The sequence below is a fragment of the Myotis myotis genome, unplaced genomic scaffold, assembly GCF_014108235.1.
Source record: "Myotis myotis isolate mMyoMyo1 unplaced genomic scaffold, mMyoMyo1.p scaffold_m19_p_15, whole genome shotgun sequence".
Classification (NCBI taxonomy): Eukaryota; Metazoa; Chordata; class Mammalia; order Chiroptera; family Vespertilionidae; genus Myotis; species Myotis myotis.
This window is the reverse complement of record NW_023416319.1, coordinates 38104539-38130353: the sequence shown is the minus strand read 5'-3', so window position 1 is coordinate 38130353 and position 25815 is coordinate 38104539. Positions and strand designations below refer to the sequence as shown.

Here is a 25815-nt window from a genome sequence, read left to right as displayed (position 1 = left end):
TTGTGTTGCTGACAATTACCTGAAAGAGAAGTTGGGGTGCTTCACTGGGTTGGAAAAAGTTTAGCTAAATCAGAAAGCAGGTCTAATTAAACAAGTTTATTTCATATATATATAAAGGCTAAGTTGACTCATGCATGCGCAATACATATAAAGCTCTCGCTGGTGCCAATTGCACATGTGTGTTTAGATCTGTCATTGTTGATTGTGAATTTGGTTGATACTCTATAGAGAAAGGGCGGATAGCAATATTAGGTTATTTCCCCTAATTAATTTTCTTTCAATGTGTACAAATTCATGCACCAGGCCACTAGTATAATTATATAGATCTTTTGCACAACTTTATAAACGTTAGAAAATTTTTAAGCCTACAAGATATCTTTTTAAACTAAAAATCACATATCATCTGTATATCTTCTTTGTGATGTGTCTGCTCAGATCTTTTGCTTATATTAACTGAGTTTATGGTTTTCTTACTATTGAGTTTTAAGATTTTTTTTTTTTTGTATATTTTGGATACCAGCCCTTTATTAGGTATGTTTTGGAAATATTTTTTCCAGGTCTGTTGCTTGTCTTTTCATTCTCTTGAACAGAAGTATTTTTTTGTTTGTTTTCTGTTTATTTGTTAGGTCTTTGTTTTTTATGAAGTCCTAGTTTTCATTTTTTTTCATCACTTATGCTTTCAGTGTTGTATTTAGAAAATCACTTTCAAATTCAAGGTTATTTAAAATATTTTCCTAGGAGCTTTATAGTTTTGCCTTTTACATGTAGATCTATGAGTCCACATGCAATTTTTGCTTTACACTTTTTCACGTGGGTAGAAATAAAATACTTGCAATATTAGTAGCTTCTAAGTCAAAGCACACAGTCAAAGAATAATTTTCCAAGGTGAAAGCAAGACTTTTGGAAATTTAAGGTGAACATGTGTCAAAATTCATTGTTAATAGCCACCAAGATAATAATGCTTTGTTAAGAAGAACTGGATAAAGAAAGAATGGTTAAATAAAATTTCTAATTTAGAAACAAAACTGATAAATGCCCTACAGAACAATAAAAATGTAACCTTTGGAATGATCTTTTCTCTAAAAATCATTCCATCTCTACCATATAAAATTCATTTGCATTTCTATGTGACAAGACTCATTTATAGGCTATCAGTTTTAAGAAAAAAATGAGCATCTACCCCTACAGAATTGTAAAATATTCTAACCAGCAGTAAATAGCAAGTGGGACAAAGATTCATACTCCTGGAGAATTAGATATCTGCCAGGTAGGGCTGAATCACAAAATCTGCCCAACAGCATGTGCAAAAGATAAGCAATCGTACCTTTGGTCTATTTCTGAGCTTTTGATAAATTTCTTAACTACTTCACAGAAGAAACTGTGAGAACTTACATAAGACATACTAAAAGAAATATGAAGGCTTCAGTTACTGTATTTTTGTGGTTTTTATTTCTATAGTCTTGTGTCTGCATAAGTACTATAGAGTTCCTATAAATATGGGTTGGAAAAGAACTAGTTTGAGAATAGAAATCTTGAACTTTACTTTTCTTTGGTTCTTTGTCATAAATAGGTCAGGAGAGTCTGAGCGAGTTAAAGTCCAATGAAGAATAAAAAGCTTCTAGTGCAGAGAAACTGGACAAACTTTTGGGATAAAGGTTAATAAAACTTCATTAAAATAATCAAATAATGATAATTTTTTAAAAAAATATATTTTATTGATTTTTTACAGAGAGGAAGGGAGAGAGATAGAGAGTTAGAAACATCGATGAGAGAGAAACATCGATCAGCTGCCTCCTGCACATCTCCTACTGGGGATGTGCCCGCAACCCAGGTACATGCCCTTGACCGGAATCGAACCTGGGACCCCCTCAGTCCGCAGGCCGACGCTCTATCCACTGAGCCAAACCGGTTTCGGCAAATAATGATAATTTTGACTATTATATTTTTGGAAGACTGAAAGACAAATAAATAATTCTTTCTGTTTACCAGCTTGTAAACCCTTTGCAGACAGATATTTTGTTTTATCTTTGATATCATTTACATTTTCTAACACATAGTATTACTTAGATTCAGAAGAGGAAACTGAGGAAAAGTCTTAATGATGTCAAAAAGGGGTGGTGAATACTAGCAAAGTTTTACATTAGCTACATGCATGCTCTTATTCTCAAAATAGCAATTGCTGAGATTTTTATGTAGTAGGCTACCAGTTAATTTGGAGACAAATCATCAATTATTGGCAAATAAATTTTGACCACCTTTAAGTAGATACACAAAATTAACATATAGGGTTGTATTCCATTTGCTTTTTTGTTTAATGTTTGTTTTTTGGTAAAAGAGAAAGAAAAATTAGTATATGTTTGTTTTCATTTACTGAACATTAGTGTAGTTGCCTATTAATGACTTTTAAATTTATAGCCATAGCCTTGGCTGAGTAGTTTAGTTGACCTGATACACGAAGGTTGCGTTTTGATGGATGGTCAGGGTACATACAAGATTCAACCAATGAATGTACAAATATGTAGAACAACAAATCCATGTCTCTCTGTCTCTAAAAATCAATAAATTTTTAAAAAATATTTAAATTTACACTTATAGATCCAGGAGTGCAAAAATAGAAATTTATTTTCTTATAATTAAACTAGAGGCCTGGTGCACAAATTTGTGCACTCGGGGGGGGGGGAAGGGGGGTCCCTCAGCCCGGCCTGTGCCCTCTTGCAGTCTGGGACCCCTCGGGAGATAACGACCTGCTGGCTTAGGCCTGCTCCCTGGTGGCAGAGGGCAGGCCCAATTCCTAGGTGCAGCCCCTGGCCAGGCTCAGAGCAGGGCCGATTGGAGAGTTGGGGCGCCTTCCCCTGTCATGCACAGAGCAGGGCCAATCAGGGGGTTGGGGCGCTGCCCCCTGTCATGCACAGAGCAGGGCCAATCAGGGGGTTGGGGCGCTGCCCCCTGTCACGCACAGAGCAGGGCCCATCAGGGGGGTTGGGGCTCCATACCCTGTCATGCACAGAGCAGGGTCAATCAAGGGGTTGGGGAGCTGCCCCCTGTCATGCACAGAGCAGGGCCGATCAGGGGGTTGAGGAGCTCCCCCCTGTCACTCACAGAGTAGGGCCGATAGGGGAGTTGGGGCGCCGCCCTCTGTCACCCACAGAGCAGGGCTGATCAGGGGGTTGGGGCACCGCCACTGTCACACTCAGGGCAGGGCCGATGGGGAGGTTATGGCTCTACCCCATCACACACAGAGCAGGGCCTGTGTGAGGGGGGTGGTTGGGGCGCCGCCCTCTATCACCCACAGAGCAGGGCCGATCAGGTGTTTGGGGCGCTGCCACTCTCACACTCAGGGCAGGGCCGATGGGGAGGTTATGGCTCTACCCCGTCACACACAGAGCAGGGCCCGTGGGGGGGGGGGGCGGGGTTGGGGCGCCGCACCCTGTCACACACAGAGCAGGGCTGATCAGGGGGTTGAGGCTTCGCACCCTGTCACACACAGCCGCAGGGCGATCAGGGGGTTTGGGCGCTGCCCCCTGTCATGCTGATCCCGGTGCCGGGAGGCCTCTCAGCTCCGCTGATCCCGGTGCTGGGAAGCATATTACCCTTTTATTATATAGGATAGAGGCCTGGTGCATGGGTGGGGGCTGGCTGGTTTGCCCTGAAGGGTGTCCTGGATCAGGGTGGGGGTCCCCACTGGGGTGCCTGGCCAGCCTGGATGAGGGGATGATGGCTGTTTGCAGCTGGTCACACCCCCTTCAGGGTGGGGGTCCCCACTGGGGTGCCTGGCCAGTCTGGGTGAGGGGCTGATGGCTGTTTTCAGACTGGCGGGTGACTGAAGCTCCCAATTGCTCCTTTTTTTCTTTTTTTTTCTTTTTTATTCTGGGCCAGCTTTAGCTCTGGCTCCAGCTCTGAGGCTTCTGCTGCTGAAAGAAGGTATCTGCTTTGTTTCGGTTCTATAATCGAAACACTGTATAACTCCAGCTCTGAGATCCCGGCCTCACTGAAAGCAGGTTTCTGGGGTTTTGTTTAGCTTCTATATTTGTTACAATGTTTCTTAAACTGCAGGCTCAGAGGTCGTCAAAGCAGGCGGGGAACGTTGGTTTCCTCTGTCACTGAAGCAAGCAAGCCTCATGTTAGTTTCAAGCTGCCTGGCTGCCGGCCGCCATCTTGGCTGACAGTTAATTTGCATATCTCGCTGATTAGCCAATGGGAAGGGTAGCAGTCGTACGCCAATTACCATGTTTCTCTTTTATTAGATAGGATTAGCTTAACTGTATGTTTGCCAGATGAAGGGGACTGGGCAATGGGTGAAAAAGAGCAAATGATCGAGATATACTAGTTGTCAGTCATAAAAAAACAGTAATGAGGATGTAAAGTGTTATATTGTAAATCAGAAGATGCCTTAATCAATAAGCCAAATTTATTTGGAGTCCTGTTCATTTTTGCTAGCACTAGTGGGCCCAGAGGAACTCTTGCTTCTCAAATTCTGGGCCCCAATATGGTGGAAGTCTTTTCAATTTATATGTTTTTCAGCTTTTTGTTTTCCAAATTTGGAATGAGACTTCTGGACCTTCTGAGAAAAAGTCCTGTTTGCTGGGACAGGGCCGTGAGACTATATCTCAACGCCTGGCCTGGTGCCAGCACTGACAACTCCGTCTGGGGCATAGTTTATGGCCTCTCTGGAGTGGGGATTAGTCTTATTTTCTCTATTATTTATGAAAGCAAATATTTACAGAAGCCAGAATAGCAGGGTTAAAATTGTAAACAGCAGTTTTTACCCAATATGGAGGTTACTATGCTTCAAAAGTACAGCATAGGGAATATAGTCAATAATATTATAATACCTATGTATGGTATCAAATAAGTACTAGACTTATCAGGGTGATCACTTTGTAAGGTATATAAATGTCTAATCACTATGTTGTATACCTGAAATTAACATAATATATGTCAACTTCAACTGAAAAAGTTTAATCAATTATCAACTCTCTGAACTCATATACAATCGGTAGCTAACCTTTAATCTTGCCAATTTATGAAACTCAGCCTCTTTTGTCTTATAACTCAATACCTTTAGAAAAAGTAAGTTTCTGCTTTGGCTGGATTTTATTTCTTTTCTTCTTTTCCTGAGACTAATTCTAGCACTAATTGTTGAAAACTAAAAAATTAAGAAAAGAATCAGAGAAAAAAAAAAACTTAAGGCATTTCAAATCTCATTGTGTTAATACTTGCTACAGTGACCAAAGTTGGAGTTACTCAGAGAAGTTTGCAACAAATGAAATATCTTTTATTCAAAATCAATGTTTCCCTGCTTATTACTATTTTCAACATAAAAAAATAACCCTTTGCATTTCAGAATAGCTATAAAGTGATTGATAGAGATTGCTAGTAGTTAGCAATTCTTTGCTCTTAAAATAATGCACTTTAGGATTTTCAGTAACACCAGGACATCCCACCACTCACCCCAAATCAAATGTTAACTCACACTCTGAAACTATTAATAAAGACAAGTCTTCAATCGTTCTTCAAAGCATGTAATATTCTAAATGTGCTTATTTTATAATAAAGTTTTCTTTATTTTAACTCTCATTTTAAAAATGGTGTAATTGTCGAGTCCAAGTGCATTTACAGTTGAGAAAAAAATAAACTGGAGGTAGAGCTTCTAATAACTTTTGCTACATCTGTCTGATAAGTTATCCTAGTCCATCAGCAAAGTCTTAAGCGATACACCAGTAAGTTTTCTACAAGGTATTTGGTGTTTTATTTTTTCCCCTTAGCAGTGTAAGGTTATATAACTGGGCATAAAAACTCAAGCTATCAAGAAGGACTTTTTAGCTACCTAAATTCACCTGAAATATGAGTAGCAAAGAAATACTTGTTTTTAGGAAATTAGTTCGATGTTTAACTATTGTGCATACGTGGGAGGTGCCCAACATTTTTATTTTCTTTTTCTGGCACTCTATTATTTAGAATTTTGTGCAAATAATTGTTGCTGGCATTTTTTGAAACATTCAGGGTAATGGGAAAGTGTCACAATAATGGAAACTTTGCAAACTTTCCTAATTCCTTTGTGTTATATTTAATGTTAGTAATTCAAAAGATCAGTTAGTCATCATCTCCAACATTCTCAATATATCTGCATATGATAAAGTCTGATTATATGCTGCTTGCCACTCATTTCATGTACCATTTTTTCATATTGTGTATGTTCCTGTAGGGCTTTTATTCAGTATCTCACCTTGCCTATAGAATGCTTCCACATGATTAATTAACACTATGGCTGCTGATGGTGTTGCTCAACCTGAAGCAATAGCCACACACACACTTCTATAAGACCAATAAAAAAAGAACAAAAACAACCCTTGCTATGTTTTTATTCTCTGCTTCAAATAATAAAATAAATTGCTGAGCTTGTATATAAGTTTTTCAATAGAAGAGGGAAACAATCAATTTATTGTTATTGAATATTCTTTGTATATCCTTTCCTGTGTAAAATTCACCAGATAAAGAATAGTTTGTGACAGATATGATTTCACCTTTAATTAAAAAGAAATTACATAGTTTATAAGACAATTAATCTTCAAAAATGAGCATTGTGGATTTTTTCCCTAAATATCTTTTCAATTTTTTTAGGATTGAGCAAAAAATAACTCTGCAACCTAAAATTAAGCACCTTAATTTATGGTTAACCTATGTTGTACTTATTAAAAAAAAACAAAAAAACAACCTACCAATGTACATGGGAAATAACAGCTTCTTAATGTGTCATTAAAGTGCACATCTGTGGACTTTTAAAAAGCTCATGATTGCTATGCCTCCCACATTTAAACTTGTACTTCAGTTCCAGGGGAAATATGATGGTAATGATACCCAGGCACTTTCTGTTGAGAAGGGATCCTGCCTGTATTTACTATATGCCTTTATGATACATTCATAACTGAATGCTGCTGAATAGGTTAAAATTAGAGTGAATTTATAGCAATGGTTTTCAGTGTGTAATCTTTTTCAAGTAAATGACCTGGCTGTCCTTGATGTGGGCCAAGTTGACTATTTAAGGTCACGGAAATATGTCTACTTATGTACATAACACTTGATTTAGGATGTAGACAAAATAATTTACTGTTCTCAGATGTGTCTTATTAGAGGAATTCAACAAATTCAACAAATATTCTTTGGTTTAACAGGTGCCATGTATTGTATTAGAGGCTAGATAGGCTACTCCAAGTAACAAGATAAAATACCTGTACTCCCATATATTCCATAGTGTACTAGAGAGATATTTTCATGAGTACATCATTAAAACATGGACAAAAGACCTAATGGAAAATATAGACTGTTTCATGGGAATCCCAAACAACATGGGACAAAATTTGTCTTGTTGTCGGTCAGCATGAATTTTCTGAGGAAGGAACATTTGACTAGTATTTTGAAAGAGTAGTAGAAGTTGATGAATCAGACCAAAGGGGATTCACAGTTGTGATATTATGATTTATAATAGAAAATATGTATTTGGTATTCACCCCATTTTGGATACAGAGCTTGGAAAATCCTTGGACGTTGCTAAGTGCTGAAAGCCTTGAGGTTTCTTTCCTTATGTTAATGAGATGACAGTGGACTAAAGATGGGGCCTATTGCCCGAGGAACCAACCATGGAGAGGTGGAGAGGAGGGGGCTGGAGGTTGAATTAATCCTATCTATGTAGTGAAGCCTCCATGGGGGTGGGGGAAGATTGCATTCAGAGAGCTTCTGTGCTAGGGAGCATGTGCAGATGTGGGGAAAGTGGTGTGCCCGGAGAGGGCATGGAAACTCCATGCTCTCTCCTTATACTTTGGCCTATGCATCTTCCATCTGACTGTTCCTGAGCTATAAAAGTTAAAACTAATAAGTAAAATGTTTCTCCGAGTTCTGTGAGATGCTTTAACAAGTTAATAAAACCCAAAGAAGGAGTGATGGGAATCTCTGATTTATTGCTAGACAGTCAGAAGTATAGGTAACAAACTGGGCTTGGGACTGGTGTCTGAAGTGAAGGGTGCAGGAGAAGTCTTGTGGAAACAGATGCCATCTCTGGTAGAGAGTGTCAGGATTGAGTTGAATTGTAGCTCACCCAGGTGGACACCAAAATTGCTTGTTGGAGTTTGGAACCACCCCCACCCTCACCCCCACCACACACACACACACACACACACACACACACACACACCCAGAAATTGGATCCAGGAAAGAAAAAGAACAGTCTATCTAGGTCAAGACTCTAATATGCCCACAGGGACAGAGGCTTGTAAGAACATGGTGGACTTGGGAATCATAAAATAAATATGACTGAAGCATAAGAGGCCTAGAGAGGAATGATAGTCATCAGGTCTCAGAAAGTCACCAGGGACCATATTATTTGGTCTTTTGGATTTTATGCTCTACCCATTATAAGAAAGGTGTGACGCCGCAAAGAAATAGCTTTGTGAATGCCTGTCCTCTGGGGGAAGGGGGGAAGTTAACACTACGGTCTGAAATTAGTAAGGCCTTTTTGTTGTAGTTGTTTTCTAGTATGTTTTTAAGTAATAGAGTCCTTAAGGATTTTGAGTGGGGATTCATTTGAAAATGCTAAGAGCCAAACACTAATTCTTATAATATTCTTTTAATTTCTTAGAAATATTGCCCAGGCTTGATGATATTCCCCATATTTGTTCAGCTTCTCTCATTAGTTTTATTGGGAGTTTTAATCATCTTATAGACAAAGAAAACAGTGCTAGCCTAAGAAGTCTGCTGTCTTCATGCCCTAATCATGCAAAGAGGGAAGGAGCAGTGGAGGTCGGGGGACACTCTTCAGAGTGGGCAACTTTCTCAGGGATTCGCTTGCCTCACGTCAATCTTTTCAAAGCCCCCTATTTATCTAAGTGTTTTCATAGACTTAGAGAGGTTGCTGCTTTACAATTTAAAAATTATGTATTTCATATGTTTGTTATTTATTAATTTTAAGATTTCTGTAATTGTGTTAAACTTCATTGTACATCAATGAAGATTAGTTGAATAGAACTCCATAGTTTTGTTTTGCTATATATTTAGGACAACTGAAATTTTTAAAGAGTTTTATAACCTCTATAATGTTGCTTTTAATCAGGATTAAGTACTCTATTATTATACATTTTATTTTTAATCTAGAAACTCCTTAATTTCTACCTACAAAGCAGTCAAATCTAAAATCTAATCTATTGGAACTAGAATATAAAACAATATATAATCTATAAAAATTGTTGATAAAAATGTAAAATTCTGTATTTTGCAAATTTTGCTCTTAAAGAGATAGGAGCAAAATTATGTCTGTATTTTTCCTTCCCTAGTGTCCCTGTCCTCCATTCCCAACATGCATCACATCTGAAGTCAGAAGTTAACTTAAATTATAATATGCTAGATTTGTGTGATAAAAAAATACTGACAGAATTATTTTGATCTGTTTCCTTACAGAGAGCCACATCTTAGAAGATGTCAACAAATGTATCATAGCCCTGAGAGACCAGGATGCTGATAATTTAGACCGAGCTGCCGGTGCTATCAGAGGACGGGCAGCAAGAGTGGCTCACATTGTCACAGGTGAAATGGACAGTTACGAGCCAGGCGCTTACACTGAAGGTGTGATGAGAAACGTCAACTTCCTTACAAGTACTGGTAAGTCCCAACCACCATTATTAGCTGTACTGGTCCTAATAGTTGAATCTACGCAGTTACCAATTATTCATACTCATGAATAGAAGTCTCAGCCTGTGTTGGTTGCTTTGAAATAGATTGCTCTACTATCTCATAGACGTTTGCATCCTGTGGTTATATGATTTGAAAATTATTTCGGAGAAGTAAATATATTTACTGGGGAAAGGAACAGGCCATAACCACTTATGAATGTTTATTAATGCCAGAGCTGTTAAGAGATATACTTAGGCCAAATGTGATATGTTTAAAATCGTTTTCAAACCCTCTTGGCTGCACATTGGTAACCCGGGTTTTTGTTTACATTACTCAAACAGAGCAAGCTTGTCCTAGGCTTCCAGAGAAATGCTCTCTATCTTCACTTTTTTCTTTCACATAATCTTCTTTGATTAGTTAAAAAAAATGGAATCAGGCTTTTGTTTGGGTTGCAGCACTCATGTTTTTGAATCACTCAGCAAAATGGCATTCTTAGCTTTAGCACCACGATTAACATTTCTCCAAGAAGCTTACAGAAGCATTTGAACTAATATAGATTTAGAAGGATATAACTGGAATGAAGGCAATTAACTATTTTTGTAAGTCAGCATGGCAGAAATTTCTCCTGTGAAAACTCCTCCTGATTGGTAAAGTCCCTATGTTGAATTTTTCTTATTAATTACCTCTTAACTCTAGGGCAATGTTGTACCCATGATTCCTATAACATTTGAGATTTCATACTTAAACTAGAGGCCTGGTGCACAAATTCATGCATGGGTGGGGTCCCTGGCAGGCGACTGGGGCCATTGGGGCCGCAGGAGGTTGGCCAGCTGTGGGGAGGCCATGGGAGGTTGGCCAGCCAGGGGGAGGGGCCACGGGAGGTTGGCTGGTCGTGGTAGGTTGGCTGTGGGAGTGCACTGACCACCAGGGGGCAGCTCCTGCATTGAGCGCCTTCCCCCTGGTGGTCAGTGCACGTCATAGTGACTGGTCGACCAGTCATTTGGTCATTCAGTTGTTCGGTTGCTTAGGCTTTTATATATATATAGATCATCAGTCCTACTTAGAGAATTGTTCTTTATGATATGCAAAGGGCATATTACATTTGAAAACTATGTACATTGTGTAGTAAAAGGGATGGGAGGGATGAGGATGGGTAATTTTGGAGGGGGTGGGGGCTGGGAGGAAGAGGCACCTTGAAATGAATGAACTAGGAGAAACATATAAAGAGTTGAATGACCTTCTTTGGGATTAGTTCTGAAGAGGTTTACCACCAGGTAAGCTTAGCAAGGTTTGTAGAGAACTGATTAGTGTTAGTCTTTTCCTTGCATGTTGATGCAGAAAATTATTGATGACTCTTGGCACATAATTTTCTGATTATCTTTTAAAAATATTTATAAAATAATAAAACATTAAAGATAGGCTAAGGAAAGATGAAGGTACCAACTCCATACAAGGCACCGGTGTTGCAAATACAGCACATGGTAGTTGCTTTAGCAATGAGGTATTTACTTGCTTAAAGAGATGATTGTGTAATGGAAGTTCAGCATCACTTCTGTAAACTAAATTTAACTAATTCTTTCTTGTTGGTCAAAATCAAGTATAGAATTACCTGATTTTTCCCCCTTCTGAGAATGAAATTATAAGTTTAAAAAAATGGTTGTATCAGGGGTTCTCTTTTCAGCCAAGTGAAAATTTCTTGCAGGGAGTTGAGTCAGGAAGGTCTACCAGGATTTTACCTATACCTTGCCTCTGTCTCAGTTTGCAATCTTATTAGTAACATTTTGTGAACACACTCCTATAGTCACAATGTCTGTAGGAGGTGCCAAGTGTATAGTTTTATTCTCCATTGGACTGAGTCTATATCTGCCACATGCAAAGAAGTGGAAACAAAATCCTAAAGTGTCCAGAATGTGAAGTGTGCTGTGAGAACACTCTCTTCAATTCTTATGATCTGAAATCAGAAAATTATTTATACATTTAATTACAAGCTTGTCAATATCGCTATGATTTATAATGACCTTACAAAATAACTAACCAATATGGCCACATTATCATTCAATCAGAAGAGAGAGAAGTATTGTTCCCTCTGATTACTGCATGTAACTTCAATTAAAATTCCCCTGGTAGATTTTGTCCTGTTTCAGGAATATCATAAATATAAAATAATCCTGGGTTAATCTGTGTAAGTCACATCTTATTATTAATACAGAAATGTAGTTTTATGACTTTGCAGTTTTTATTTTAGTTTTCAGATAATTTTTGGCTAATCTTTGAAGAAAACTTCTCCTTTTTGTTTTATATGTTTGAATTCAACTTTTCTCCAAAAAGCTTTCCTTAAAATTTATCAAAAGCACACCTCACTAAAGGGAATTCTGAGCAATAAAGTAGATGAAAATGCTAATTAGATCAGTTTGATCTTAAACAAAGCCGCAGTATCTGAGCGTTTTTCTCTCCCATAGAGATATTGTCTAGGAAACATGCTTCCAACTATTCTATTCTCCACAATTAAGTAACAGAAGATGTTCATCTTTGTTCGCATCTGCTTAACACTTGGACTTATTATTTATAAAAAGGCATTAAATTAAGTAATTAAAATGTCATCTTTTATGTTTTGAAGCCTTAACCATTCACATTTTAGCAACTGAATGGTCTGTATGTGTGGACTATTTTTCTTTTTCTTTTTTTCTTATCCAGTTTTCAGGTCTTAACGTTTTGTCTTACCCTGCTTCCTCAAAATAACTTAATAAGAAGCTATTGTGAACTGGCTTAACTATTGAGACCTTATCTTTGCAAAATGTGTCGGAAAGTACTGTCATCAATGGTGAAAACAGCCTTACTTATCTAAACCACCAGGAATATTTTGGGAATATTGCACCTTAGATTTTAATCAGACTTTGTGGCTCATTAGCACGTTTTCAAAATGTGATAATCTTCTAAGAGTTTTCTCAGCATTAGGAAGCAGAGTTGCCCTGTTACATTTCAGGAATTTTTATTGTTCATAAATCATAGCAGTTGGTTTTAAGTGAAATGTAGGCAACATCTGGAATGCTGAATTTCATTTAGACAGAAGCATAATATTGTAAACTCCATGTGAAATTCTCTATTCCACCTAATTCTTTGCTGATACTAAGCTCTTCCACCTGTTAGGAATTCCTGATAGGAGAGAGAGAATATGTTGGCTTTTTTGTTAAATAACAAAACTTCTTGATTGCAGTGTGAAGGCTTAGATGTTGCATTTTTGCCCCTACCCCAGAAGCTATACCTTTTTTTTTTTTTTAAATATGTCTTTATTGATTTCAAAGAGGAAGGGAGAGGGAAAGAGAGATAGAAACATCAATGATGAGCGAGGATTATTGATTGACTGCCTCCTGCACATCCCCTACTGGGGATCAAACCTTCAACCCAGGCATGTGCCCTTGACTGGAATTGAACCCAGGACCCTTCAGTTGACAGGCCGACACTCTATCCACTGAGCCAAACCAGCTAGGGCTAGAAGCTATATTCTTAACATCAATTTCAGGTTTTTTCTCATTAGGTTGGGGAAAAACCTAAACCAATAGTGGACTCACACAGTATTTTTTGTGAGTGATTTATAGACTCTATCAAATTCAGAAATTAGTAGGCACAAAAACATCTGTTGCAAACCTTCAAACCCCGCCTGGTTTCAATGTCAGCCAGGCTTGTGGACCAAAACAGAACACGCACATAAATGAACCTGACCAAGACATCCTGGTTGCATCCACCATTGGCAGCTGGTAGTAGTGGCAAATAAAAGGTCATTCATCAAGTGCTCATTTAGGTCCATCTGGAAAGTATATACCCAGAATCCTCTTCCTATTAGGTAGAGAAGAGTCATATCATTGTATTTTTTTTTAAAGGCAAATGAGACTGTTGAAAAGAATTTATAGCCAACACATATTTTTAAAATTTTGTTGTAAAATTTTCCTGCAACCAGTTTAAACAACAGATAATAGAACTTTAAGATGAATGTCATTTAAAAATAATTTTTAAAACTGTAATAGTCAATAATTCCAATCAATTCTCTTTCACTTATTATTTTTGTCATACAAATATTCTGAATTTATAGCCCGAGGAAAGCATACCCCTTTCTGTTGCATCTCTATTCTGTAACCTTACATGGCTATCGGATAAGCCACGCAGGCTTTACGGTAATTCTAGCAGTCTTTGCTCTCTACAGTCCAGCAGAGGTTGAAAGTGAGTGGTTCACATACTAGATATGATTCAGTATGACTCAAATAATTTTTACGCATCTAGTTTTGTCCAGCATAATTCCATGTTTTGTCATAAGAATTAAATTTACACACTCACATGTTAAAATCCAGAGCAGTGGCGTATTGTAACAAATGGGAAGGTGTGGCAACACTAGGGGCAGAGTTCACTGTGGAACTGGCTGGAGCTTAGTAATGTCTTCCTTTTTGTTGAGCCTGGGCCATAGCTTTCTTCCACTCCCTCTCAGTAGATGCCCAGGCTGCTTTGCTCATTTAATTACCTGCCTGAACTTGGGAGGCATTTCAATTCACCTCAACATGCATTTCTAACTTTTGACCTAGAGTGAGCCAAAGGCACCTTCTACTCCATCCACGTTGATGCTTTCACAGTCTCATGGACATGCCAAGGTCATTTCTGAATTGTTCATGCTTTACCTATCATTTTGAATATCCTTACCCCTTATTTCTCACATCAAATTTTAACCATCTTTTAGGAAACAACCTATTTCCATCTCCTCTAGAACCCCTTCTTTACTCCCTCTGGCAATAGTGGCTTCTTTCTAGTCTCATGCACTATATAGATTTTTAAAGGACTTGCCAGTTAGTTACATCATTCCAGGCAATGGCAGTTGAACTCTTTAGATATACTGATATGGAAAAGACCTTTCTTTCAAACTATAATATAACCTATAGAAGAAAAGGAAATGTATTATTTCTCTTCCCGTATCTCCCGGAGCCTACCATAGTGTCTTGCATGTGCTGGATTAAAACAAAACAAAACAAAACAAAACAAAACAAAACAAAACAACTCTTGAATCAAGCCCATGTGCCTAGGCTCATTCTATTCCAGTAGTGAAATGTCTTTCCTTCTCCACTGCTCCACAAAGATTATAATTGTTCCCCAATACTCTCTCAAATGCCACCACCTTTGCAAAGGAGCTTCTGATTCCCTTTCAGTTAGAATTAATTGCTCCTTTACCTGTGTTGCCATAGATGAGCTTGTCCTGTAGTTAGTACATCATTCACTTCGCCTTTTATCATAATCAGCCATTTACATGCCAGTTTCCTCCATTAGACTGTAATGTCCTTAAAGGCACACACCACATGTTATTTATGTTTACATTTACCAGTAGCATTTTATACGTGGTAGAGGTGTCCAAGTCCTTCTCCCAACTTAAAAGTTACTGCAAGGTTATACTGTGACACATTTACTACAGTTAAGCAAGAGAACACGTTATCATTCCAGTTTAGGAAAAAACAAAAAGCGAAACTCAAAAGCAGCTCCCTGTTTCGAAGCCTGGGGCAGAGAGATCAGCGGAGTCATTCATTACTGTCCAGAGTTATAGTAGCCACTTCCAGAAAACTTGGGGTCAGATTCTTAAAACGTTCTTTAACAAGCTTTTGAACAAGAGATCATGACTTCTGTTTATTTAGTTACTTACAAGAACCATCCTTGAACTTCAGCTGGTGACAGATCCCACTGAACCTAATATCACTAATGCTTCCAGCAAATCCCTGCCAGGTTAGCAACAGTGCCTTCAAATTTGGACCTTCGTTGGCAGACTCCCCTGACCTGGTAGTAGGCTGAAACAGGCTTCTGAATTACGTGCGTTCTTACTTTTGGGGTCAGGTCTAATCTGACAGTCTTTATCACTGTCAGAAAGTGTGATCAAGACACCTCTGTCTGCAGATTACTAGGGTAGCCTGGATAGCCAAGTGACTTCATGTTGGTGATGTGGCAAAAAAAAAATTAAACGACAACTCAGCCTCTTGAAACAAGAATATGACCCCTTGGCTTCAGAAGTGCTTCTGTTGCCACAGCAATTCGGGACCTTGAACTAACATTGTGAGCTAAAGAAAGCAGCTGTTAGAGCTTCTGAGAGGAAAACCCAATTTCTGTCCAAAGGGAACTGGATTTGAAAAGGACCCAAATCTAGTTAGGGGGTCTGAGGAAACATCTTTATCTTGCCATTTTAAGTAATTAGAAATATATACCTGTCAGAAAAAAAAATGCTATAAAAATATGATTAAGGACAGGGCAGATAAGTTGGCATGGGCTGAAAGGGATCATTGGAAGAGGAAGTGAAGCTGTGGACCTTCTCTGTGGATATTCACAGTGCAAAGATGTTCTAGAGGTCTTGTATCTTCTGTAACTCTAGAACTCCTGTGACCAGCCTCTGATGCATGTTCTCCAGCCAAAGAAGACATTATCTGGAAAGAGAAATGGATCATACCTTCCTTTCTGATTCTATTGACACATACTTTCTGTAAAAAAAGACTAATTTAAATCTATTTTATGGGTCTTTATGTAGGGTTAAATAGGAAAAAAATAAGTTAAGATATAAAGGGATTAGACATTAAATCCCAGTTTTAGCTCTGGGTTGCAAACAACAGAATCTAAGTATGGCCAAAGTAAGGCAAAAAGATGAACAAATAGCCCTGACCAGGTAGCTCGGTTAATGTCATCCAGATATGCCAAGGCTGTGGGTTCAATTTCTTGTCAGGGCACATATAAAAAGCAACCAATAAATACATAAACTAGTGGAGTAATGAATCAATGTCTCTTTCTCTCTTTCTTCCTTCCTCTCTCTAAAATCAATCAATAAACATTTTTTAAAATGAAAAAGTGAACACATAAACAAAAGCAAGAAGGCTGGAGAATGAGAAAGCAGACTGCAAAAGAGGCTGCATGTAGCACCCATTACTTAACCTGAAGAATAGCTGTTTGAGCTGCCATTCCAGCCCTTTCTGGACATTTAATGCCATTATTGGCATCATGACATTATGACACTGGACCCCACAAATGGTACATTTATTCACCACCACATTCCAGTTACTTTGACCACTGGAATAAATCCTAAACTAATCCCTGTTTTTGCCTCACTTGCTCTGAATTCATTTCTTGGGCAGAAGCATCCTATCAGCAGAGTTTAAATTATGTTCCCACACCTTGACTGTCAGTATGGTGGGGTTGGGTATGGTGGCCAGTACTGGGCCTTTGAGTGTCTATGGAGACAGCACTCTGTCTCACAATAAGACTCTCAGATTCTCAGACTCCTGCCATAAGAAGGGGCTTTGGAGTCTGTGAGCAGAGGGAGGTGGGGTGGTAAGGAGCAGGAGAGGAGGAGCATCAACAAGTAAGAAGAGAGGGGAAGTTGAAGACTGATTTTACCAACTTGGTTGGTCATCTTCTATGTCAGGAGAGTGGCAATCCCCCCCCCCCCAGCACCACCACCAACCCCATATAACCCAACCAGGAGCACTGCCTTTCAGCAGCTTGTTGCCAAACTGAATTCTTTCTCTGATGGTCATGCTTTATTCCTGGTAGAGTTATTAAATGAGGTATTGTGATACCAGGAATGAGATATTATGATACCATTCTAAATCTAGGGATGTTTTAGGGAAGATATGCCTTAATGGAATATATGCTGTAATTGTTATTATTTTACCCAGATAGTGGCAAGATAGTAATGCACAAGTCTTGTAAAAAAGTGGAAAAAAATATATCACTTAGTGGTTTCTTCTTTTTATTTTCTTTCTTCAGTAACTATGAAAAAAATTATCAGGCCTTATTATTCAAATGTATAATATTAAATCCAAAGGATAGAGATTTTGACTTCATTTATCTGGAGGCTTACTATTAGACATTCTTTGTAATAGCACAGACTACTACCTTTTAAAAATCTTAGTATCTTCATTGCCATTGGAAAACATAAGTGGCTATTCAAGGCTAGAGGGGTCAGAGGTTCTGAGGTCTTAAGGAGTTTTACATCCTTCCCAGCCATCCTGAATGCTATGGCATCAATGTTTCAACAGCCTCAATAACCCTCTAAAACACATCCATGCTCCACAGCACAGTTATTCGGAACCTCTGAGCTAGGCTGTTATCAACTGAGTAATCCAACAAGTTAGTCTTTTAATAATAGCATTACTGTAAAATATTTTTAATTTAAACTCTTCATTGTTTAAAGTACTGCATATGTCTTCTTTTTCCCCCATTGATCTCTTCCCAGCCACTCTCACCCCCAGCACATGCCCTCACTCCTCTACTGTCTGTGTCCATTGGCTATGCTTATATGCATGCATATAAGTCCTTTGGTTGATCTCTTATCCTCCCCATTCCCACCCTCCCCTGCTTCCCTCTGAGGTCTGACAGTCTGTCTGATGCTTCTATATCTCTGGATCTATTTTTGTTCATCAGTTTATGTTGTTCATTATAGTCCACAAATGAGTGAGATCATGTGATATTTATCTTTCTCTGACTGGCTTATTTCGCTTAGCATAATTTTCTCTAGGTCCCTCCATGCTATTGCGAATGGTAAGAGTTCTTTCTTTTTCACAACAGCATAGTATTCCATTGTGTAGATGTACCACAGCTTTTTAATCCACTCATCTGCTGATAGGCCCTTAGGCTGTTTCCAAATCTTAGCTATTGTAAATTTTGCTGCTACTCTATCTTGAAAGTCAGATTTATTAAACTAATGAAATAACCCCCTTCAGTTGTTACAAGTATCTATTTCATGTATTAATAGCTCTCAGTTGTAAAGACCTTTAATTTTACTTTTTTAGAGATCTTTGTAGATGGCCAGGAAAGTCTGGTTATATATGTATTGATGTGAGCTGGTAAAACTTTTATATACTCATCTGTAAAACTAAATTTGAAGTTGAGGTGCCTGAGTCTAGAAAATAAACTGGGGTGGTGCCTCTCTCAGATTTTTCTTTCTCCTGCCTTTGGAGAGAGCATAAAGCATGTGAGGTTGAATATATAGATTAGATTTCATTTCCTCTGGTGTTAACTGGTACAGACAGCAGAGCCTAATTGACAATAGTTTTAGACATTTCATCTCCAGACACTCCTTCCAAACTGTCTGCCCTGTCCATTTTGATGGGATTTCTCAAATGTAGTTCTGGTGGGTGGAGGGGATCACAATGGGTGTGGTGATCATGCCAAGTCTTTAAGATAAGAATAGGTGTAGTAAGTGAAGAAATAAGCATTTCTCAGGTGAATAGTACCTATTGCTGTTGTCCCAATAAAGCAATGTTGAATTTACACTATCAAACTTTGGGGATATGGAAGCAAATTCTGAAAGAACATATCATCATAAAGAGATCAACAAATTAGTAGGCCAACATTTTATTTATTATTTATTTATTTATTTATTTATATTGATTTTAGAGAGAAAGGGAGAGGGAGAGAAAGATAGAAACATCAATGATGAGAGAGAATCATTGATCAGCTGCCTCCTGCAAGCCCCACACTGGGAATCAAGACTGCAACCCAGGCATGTGCCCTGACCGAGAATCGAACCACCACCTTCTGGCTCATAGATCGACGCTCAACCACTGAGCCCCACCAGCCAAGCAGTAGGCTAACATTTTCAAATTAAGGTATTAATTACAAGCTTTATGAATACATGCAAAAATTTCTTAAAGTCAATAAGGTCTTTTTTTTTAAAAAAAAAATATATATTTTATTGGTTTTTTACAGAGAGGAAGGGAGAGGGATAGAGAGCTAGAAACATCGATGAGAGAGAAACATCGATCAGCTGCCTCCTGCACACCCCCCACTGGGGATGAGCCTGCAACCAAGGTACATGCCCTTGACCAGAATCGAACCTGGGACCCTTCAGTCCGCAGGCTGACGCTCTTTCCACTGAGCCAAACCTGTTAGGGATGAAGTCAATAAGTTCATTTTCATGGTTGGATGCATTAAAGATTATTTAACCTCTTGGAGAAAACTATAAACTTGGAAAATTTATAAGTAATGTAGATATATCAAGATCTTAAATAAAAGGAGATTATTTAATGGAAGGAGGGAAGAATATTTTAAATGATGGCCATACTTGGGAGAACAATGCTACGGACAGAGCAAGTGGAAAAAAGAAATAGTCATAAACAGTGATCTGGTGTCCAGTTTAACAGGTTCAGTGAGAATAGAGGTCATTCAAGAAAAGCCAGAGAGCCCTGGCCGGGTGGCTTGCTGGTCGGAGCATCATTCTGTGCACCAAAAGGCTGCAGGTTCCATTGCCAGTCAGGGCACTGTGGGTTGTAGGTTAGATCCCCAGTTAGGGCACATATGGCAAGCACCATCTATCTCTCACATAGATGTCTCTCTCTCTCTCTCTCTCTCTCTCTCTCTCTCTCTCTCTCTCTCCCTCCCTCCCTCCCTCCCTCTCTCTAAAAAAATATAGCCTTGGGTGAGGATTTTTTAAAAAAGAAAGAAAAACCTGACATTTTTAAGCAATTAGAAAGTCTTTCCCACCATGTGTCCATACTTATTTCTGTTAACATATATTTTCATTTCACATATTGCATTTTCTAGCTCATGGTAATTTACAATTTCTTCTTTCATCAATAGCAAAAGAAAGTATTACTGTTTAACAATACTACACAGAACCTCGGAATAATTTTCTTCTGAAATGTATTAGTAACCCAGTAGTATCTTAGAAAATGTCATATATTATGGTGATCATCCACCATTTAATTTTACTGTCTGCCAAAATCTGTAGCAGTTAAAGTTAAGTGAACAATTTATATTATAAAATTTCTCTGCTGATATAGAGATTTTTTAAATGGTGTCATTTATTATAAACACTGTTGGCAGTATTTCTTTAAGATTCCAGATATTCTAAAGTTTATATTAATTGTAGGGGATAGTTATTTAAGAAAGGTTATGCACATTCCTTTACCACTTGTCTCAAAATTTTACTATAACTAAAAAAGGAATTAGAACATTGATTGGTAAAAAACAAAATTATTTTTGAGGGAAGAAGCAGTAAGTTAAAATGATGTACTCCATTTACCATCTCTTCTACTTATTCCTTCTACCAACTACTGTATTTGAATAGTTGTTGTTTCTTTATTATTAATGTCCATTAATGTAATCATTCTATGTTCACAATTACAATAAAATAATTTTGAGTCCAGGGACTAACAACATGTTTTTTTTTCTTTTTTCTTTATTTAAAAAGTTAATAAGAAGGCAGATATACCTACCCCATTGTAGTTTAGCATCCCTTTAAAATAACAATAAAAGGACACCAAGGGGAATAATAAACCCCAAATGGCAAATGTATAGGTGTCAGTTCATCAAAAAATAATAAAAGATAATCCAGAAATGGCCACAGGAAATGCAGCTCAAAGAGAGCAGCAAATGCCTCAACCTAGAATAGGCACAAGCAGAGGCCATCAAGGAAGTGAGGGTTCCACCTGCCTGATGTTAACTTATCAGCAGGCAACACTGAATTCTAGAAGCAATAGCTTCACATTCAGTGACTATGGGATACCTTAGTCATCCAGAATGTGTGGCCAAATGAAAACCTTTGTGTGTGCATAAGAACTCAGGACATTATAGTTGCACAAACTCTTTTAGAGAAATGACTTGACAATATACTCAAAGCAAGAAAGGAAAACAACAAAATAATAAGGCATGGAAAACTGAAATAGTAAATCTAACTCAAGAATGTAATGAATACAATGACAAGATGACAGATCATAGTACGTGGAGAAAATGATTGCCCCAAATTAGAGCCAAAAGCCTAATTTGGATTAAACACACACACACACACACACACACACACACACACACACACACACACCCCAATTTCTAAAAGGAGCCTGGATATGTTCAGACAAACAGAATCATTCAATTAGTCACAAAATAAAGAGAGCGTTTCCTTGTCCTCTCTAAAAGGTACTAGTATACATGTCCCATCCAGCAGGCTTAGAATATCATGAATGTAACTATGTAATCTTAAATCTTTAAAAATGTCTGATCGTACTCTTACCACCTTATGCTTAACTATTTATATTTGTTTATTATCTATGTTTGTCATGTCTTCTGTCATTGTTAAGAAACCAGATTCCGCCCTAGCCAGTTTGGCTCAGTGGATAGAGTGCTGGCCTGTGGACTGAAGGGTCCTGGGTTCGATTCTGGTCAAGGGCACGTGCCCAGGCTGCCGGCTTGATCCTCAGTAGGGGTAATGCAAGAGGCAGCCAATCAATGATTCTCTCTCATCATTGATGTTTCTATCTCTCTCTCCCTCTCCCTTCCTCTCTGAAATCAATAAAAATATATATTTTTTAAAAAGAAAACAGATTTCATCTCACAGGGTAAGCATTATTTATTATGCCTATTATGAATACATAGCTGTATAGTTTATGCATGTATAAATTATATATACACACAGATACATATGTTTATATCCAAAAATAATTATATTTTATACCATCAGTATAGTTATATGTGTATAATAACACATGCTATATTATATGTAAAATCATCAATTTGATTTTTTGTGTGACTTTTTTGTGAACTATACTTTGCGCTCAGTGGTTATTGGATAAAATAGAATTATCTTACAGCATGTCTGGGGCACATCGATGCTTATCTCCATGGTTGTATGACGGCTAGTAGTATATAATGCATTGTAGACTTTAAAGTTTGAAATACCCCAGGACCAGCTTGTCTACATTGTTTAAGGATATGTGGACTGATGGCTTATGCCTGTTTAACTGGTTACCATACTTTGGCTTTGGCTACCTGACCAGTGGGGCATAAAAGCCCCCTGGAATATTTGGCCTGAACTCTCCTAAACCACAGTTTCTGGTATAATATGTCTTAATGGCCCATAACCCAGAGATGAAGTGCATCCTGTTTGAGTAAGAGAAGGCTGTGGAGCACATCTCCCAGGCTCTCCTGCTGTCTTGCTCATTCTTTGCCCTGCTTTGCTTCATTTGTTATCTTCAATAAGCTTTATGTGAGTACATTCTATAGAGTTTTATTAACCTTTTTAATTATCCAACCTTGTGTAATCATTGTAGATACCAAGACAATCACACATGCACGCACTCATGCACACCCACTGGCACGTCTACCTTACTCATATAGAATAAGACAAGTGGTTGCATATGTTTTGTTTTTAAGCGCCCCCCCCCCATTTTTTTCCTGAAGGTCCTCAGTAAGCTTTCATAATTGGACATTATGCACCAGAATTGCTGGTTCAGGTTTTTTGGTTTTTTTTCTCAGAGGTCTTTCCAAGCTCTGTAACCTTAGTGGCTAAACTTTCATTCTCTTTGCAATAACTTACACAGTACATTTCAGTAATGAGTAGGCAAACCTTTCTTATAAGTACTGACTCAGCCTTTTATGGCCTGTTTCCTCCACTAGTGTAATCTGTTCACTAAATTATCATTTCATTACCCAGCCTTCTTACAAACCCAGAACTATAAGAAAGCTTGTCCTCTCTATATTAGTTATCTATTCTTATATAACAAAAGACTCTGAAATTTGGCAAATAAAGACAACACACATTGATTGTCTCATGGTTTCTGAGAGTGAGAAATCTGGGAGCAGTTTAACTGGGTGCCTCCAGCTCAGGGTCTCACATGAGGGTGCAGTCAAGCTGTGGCCAGGGGTGCGCTCAGCCAAGTCCCAACCGGGCTCTGCTTCCAAGCTCATTCATATGGTTATTGGCAGGAGGCTCCAGTTTCTTGCCACATGGGCCTCTCCATATGCTGCCTGAGTTTTCTCACAATAAGGCACCTGGCTTTCCTCAGAGTGAGCAATCCCAACAAAGGAGAGGGTGAGAGAGAAAGAGAGAGCCTAGGATGGAAAGCAGTATTTTTGTACAACATAATTTATGGAGTGGTATGCCATCATTTTTTGCTATATTCATTTTGTTATAAGGGAGTTGCTAATTTCTATAGGTTACTACGTTACTTAAAAACAGGGTATGAGTATCAGGAGATAAGGTCATTGGGCCATTTTACAGACTATGTACCACAACTTCTCAATGTTTTATGTTCTGGAATGCTCAGTCTTTTTCCATGTCCCCAAATAGAATACATATATGTGTGTGTATATATATATATATATATATTGATTTCAGAGAGGAAGGGAAAGGAGAGAGAGAGAGAGACAGAGACAGAGAGAGAGAGACAGAGAGAGAGAGAGACAGAGACAGAGAGAGAGAGAGACAGAGAGAGAGAGAGAGAGAGAGAGAGAGAGAGAGAGAGAGAGACCCCAATGATGAGAGAGAATCATTGATTGACTGCCTCCTACACACCTCTAACTGGGGATCGAACCTGCAACCTGGACATGTGCCCTGACCAGGAATCAAACCATGATCTCCTGGTTCATAGATTGATGCTCAACTGCGGAGCCACACCTGCTGGGCAATACATTTTATTTTTCAGTTACAGTTTGTGTTCAGTATTATTTCGTATTAGTTTTAGGTGTACAGTATAGTTCATGACAGTGATTAGACAATCACATACTTTACAAAGTGCCCCCCCAAATCCCCAGTACTCACTGGGCACCGTACATAGATATTACAATATTATTGACCATATTTCCTATGCTTTACTTTACATCCCTGTGACTATTTTTAACTGCTAATTTGTTCTTCTCAATCCCTTTATCTTTTCACCCAATCTGCTAACCTCCCTCCTCTCTCACAACCATCAGTCTGTTCTCTGTATCTGTGAGTCTGTTTCAATTTTGTTTGTTCATTTTGTTCTTTAGATTCCACATATAAGTGAAATCATATGGTATTTGTCTTTCTCTGCCTGACATTTCACTTAGAGTAATACCCTTGAGGTCCATATGAAACGCGGAAATTAAACTGAAACACGTGGCTTTCCTCTGAGTAGGATGCAAAGGTGGCTTCCTTCCCAGGTCCTTGTCCAGGTGGATTCAAAGAATGAAGCCACGGACAAAAGGTGGTAGAGGAAAAGGTGGACATTTATTGGTAAACAAGCACAGACTCCCACATGGGGATGGGGAGAGACCCACTAAGTCCCTCTTTCCTAAGGTTTATAAAGGTCAGTTCTTTGTGTCCTGATATCCCATCTGACTGGTCACTATAGCAGCTTCAGAGCTCAAACCCACATGGGGCCCCCCTATGTTCCTCCCCCTCCGGTGGTAGAATTCTCTATTCCCTATGAAAATGTGCTTTCCTCCTCTCCCTTTTCTTTTTCTACTCCCTGTGGCTGGCCCCTTATCTTCTGTGAATGGGTGTCTTCCTCTCCCTTTAGGCTGTGGTGCCTTTAGTTCTTTGTGAATGTATGCCTTTGGCAGCTCCCAGCCCCCCAGCTTTGCAGTCCTCCCCCATGGACCCCTTTCACATACATGTAGCCATAAATGATAAGGTATTCTTTTTTTGTGGTTGAGTAATATTTCATTATGTATATGTACCACAGCCTTTTTATCCAGTCGTCTATTGATGGGCACTTGGCTTGCTTCCATATCTTGGCTATTGTAAATAATGCTGCAGTGAATGTAGGGGTGCATATATTTTTTGAATTAATGTTTTGATTTTATTCATACATATATACCCAGAAGTGGAATTGCTGGGGCATAAGGCAGTTCCAATTTTAATTTTTCAAGGAACCTCCATATTGTTTTCCATAGTGGCCGCACCAATATGCATCCCCACCAACAGTGCATGTGGGTTCCCTTTTCTTCACATCCTCACCAATATTTGTTGTTTGTTGATTTATTGATGATAGCCATTCTTACAGGTGTGGTTTTAATTAGCATTTCTCTGGTGATTAGTGACATAGAGCATTTTTTTCATTTTAAACTATATATTTTCATGTTCTTACATCTCTCAACTTTTCCCTGCTTTTTGGTCTAATATATAAATTAGAAATATAGAAAGGGCCTGGCTGGTGTGGCTCTGTGGTTGATCTTTGACCTATGAAGCAGGAGATCATGGTTTGATTCCCAGTCAGGACATATGCCCAGGATACAGGCTCGATCCCCAGTGTGGGGTGTGCAGGAGGCAACCCATCAATGATTCTCTCTCATCAGTGATGTTTCTCTCTCTCTTTCCCTCTCCCTTCCTCTCTGAAATAAATAAAAATATATTTTAAAAAATATAGAAAGGGATCTAGCATGCAGTAGACACTCAATAAGTGTATA

General features: G+C 38.5%; 1 protein-coding gene across 1 annotated transcript in view; it reads left to right on the top strand.

Moving 5' to 3' along the window:
• The window catches only part of CTNNA3 (catenin alpha 3), a 1292302-nt gene that overhangs the window by 939930 nt on the left and 326557 nt on the right, over positions 1-25815 (top strand). The window contains exon 12 of the mRNA XM_036336865.1: positions 9448-9648. Coding sequence (XP_036192758.1) covers positions 9448-9648 — 201 coding nt within the window. The remainder of the gene's footprint in view (positions 1-9447; positions 9649-25815) is intronic.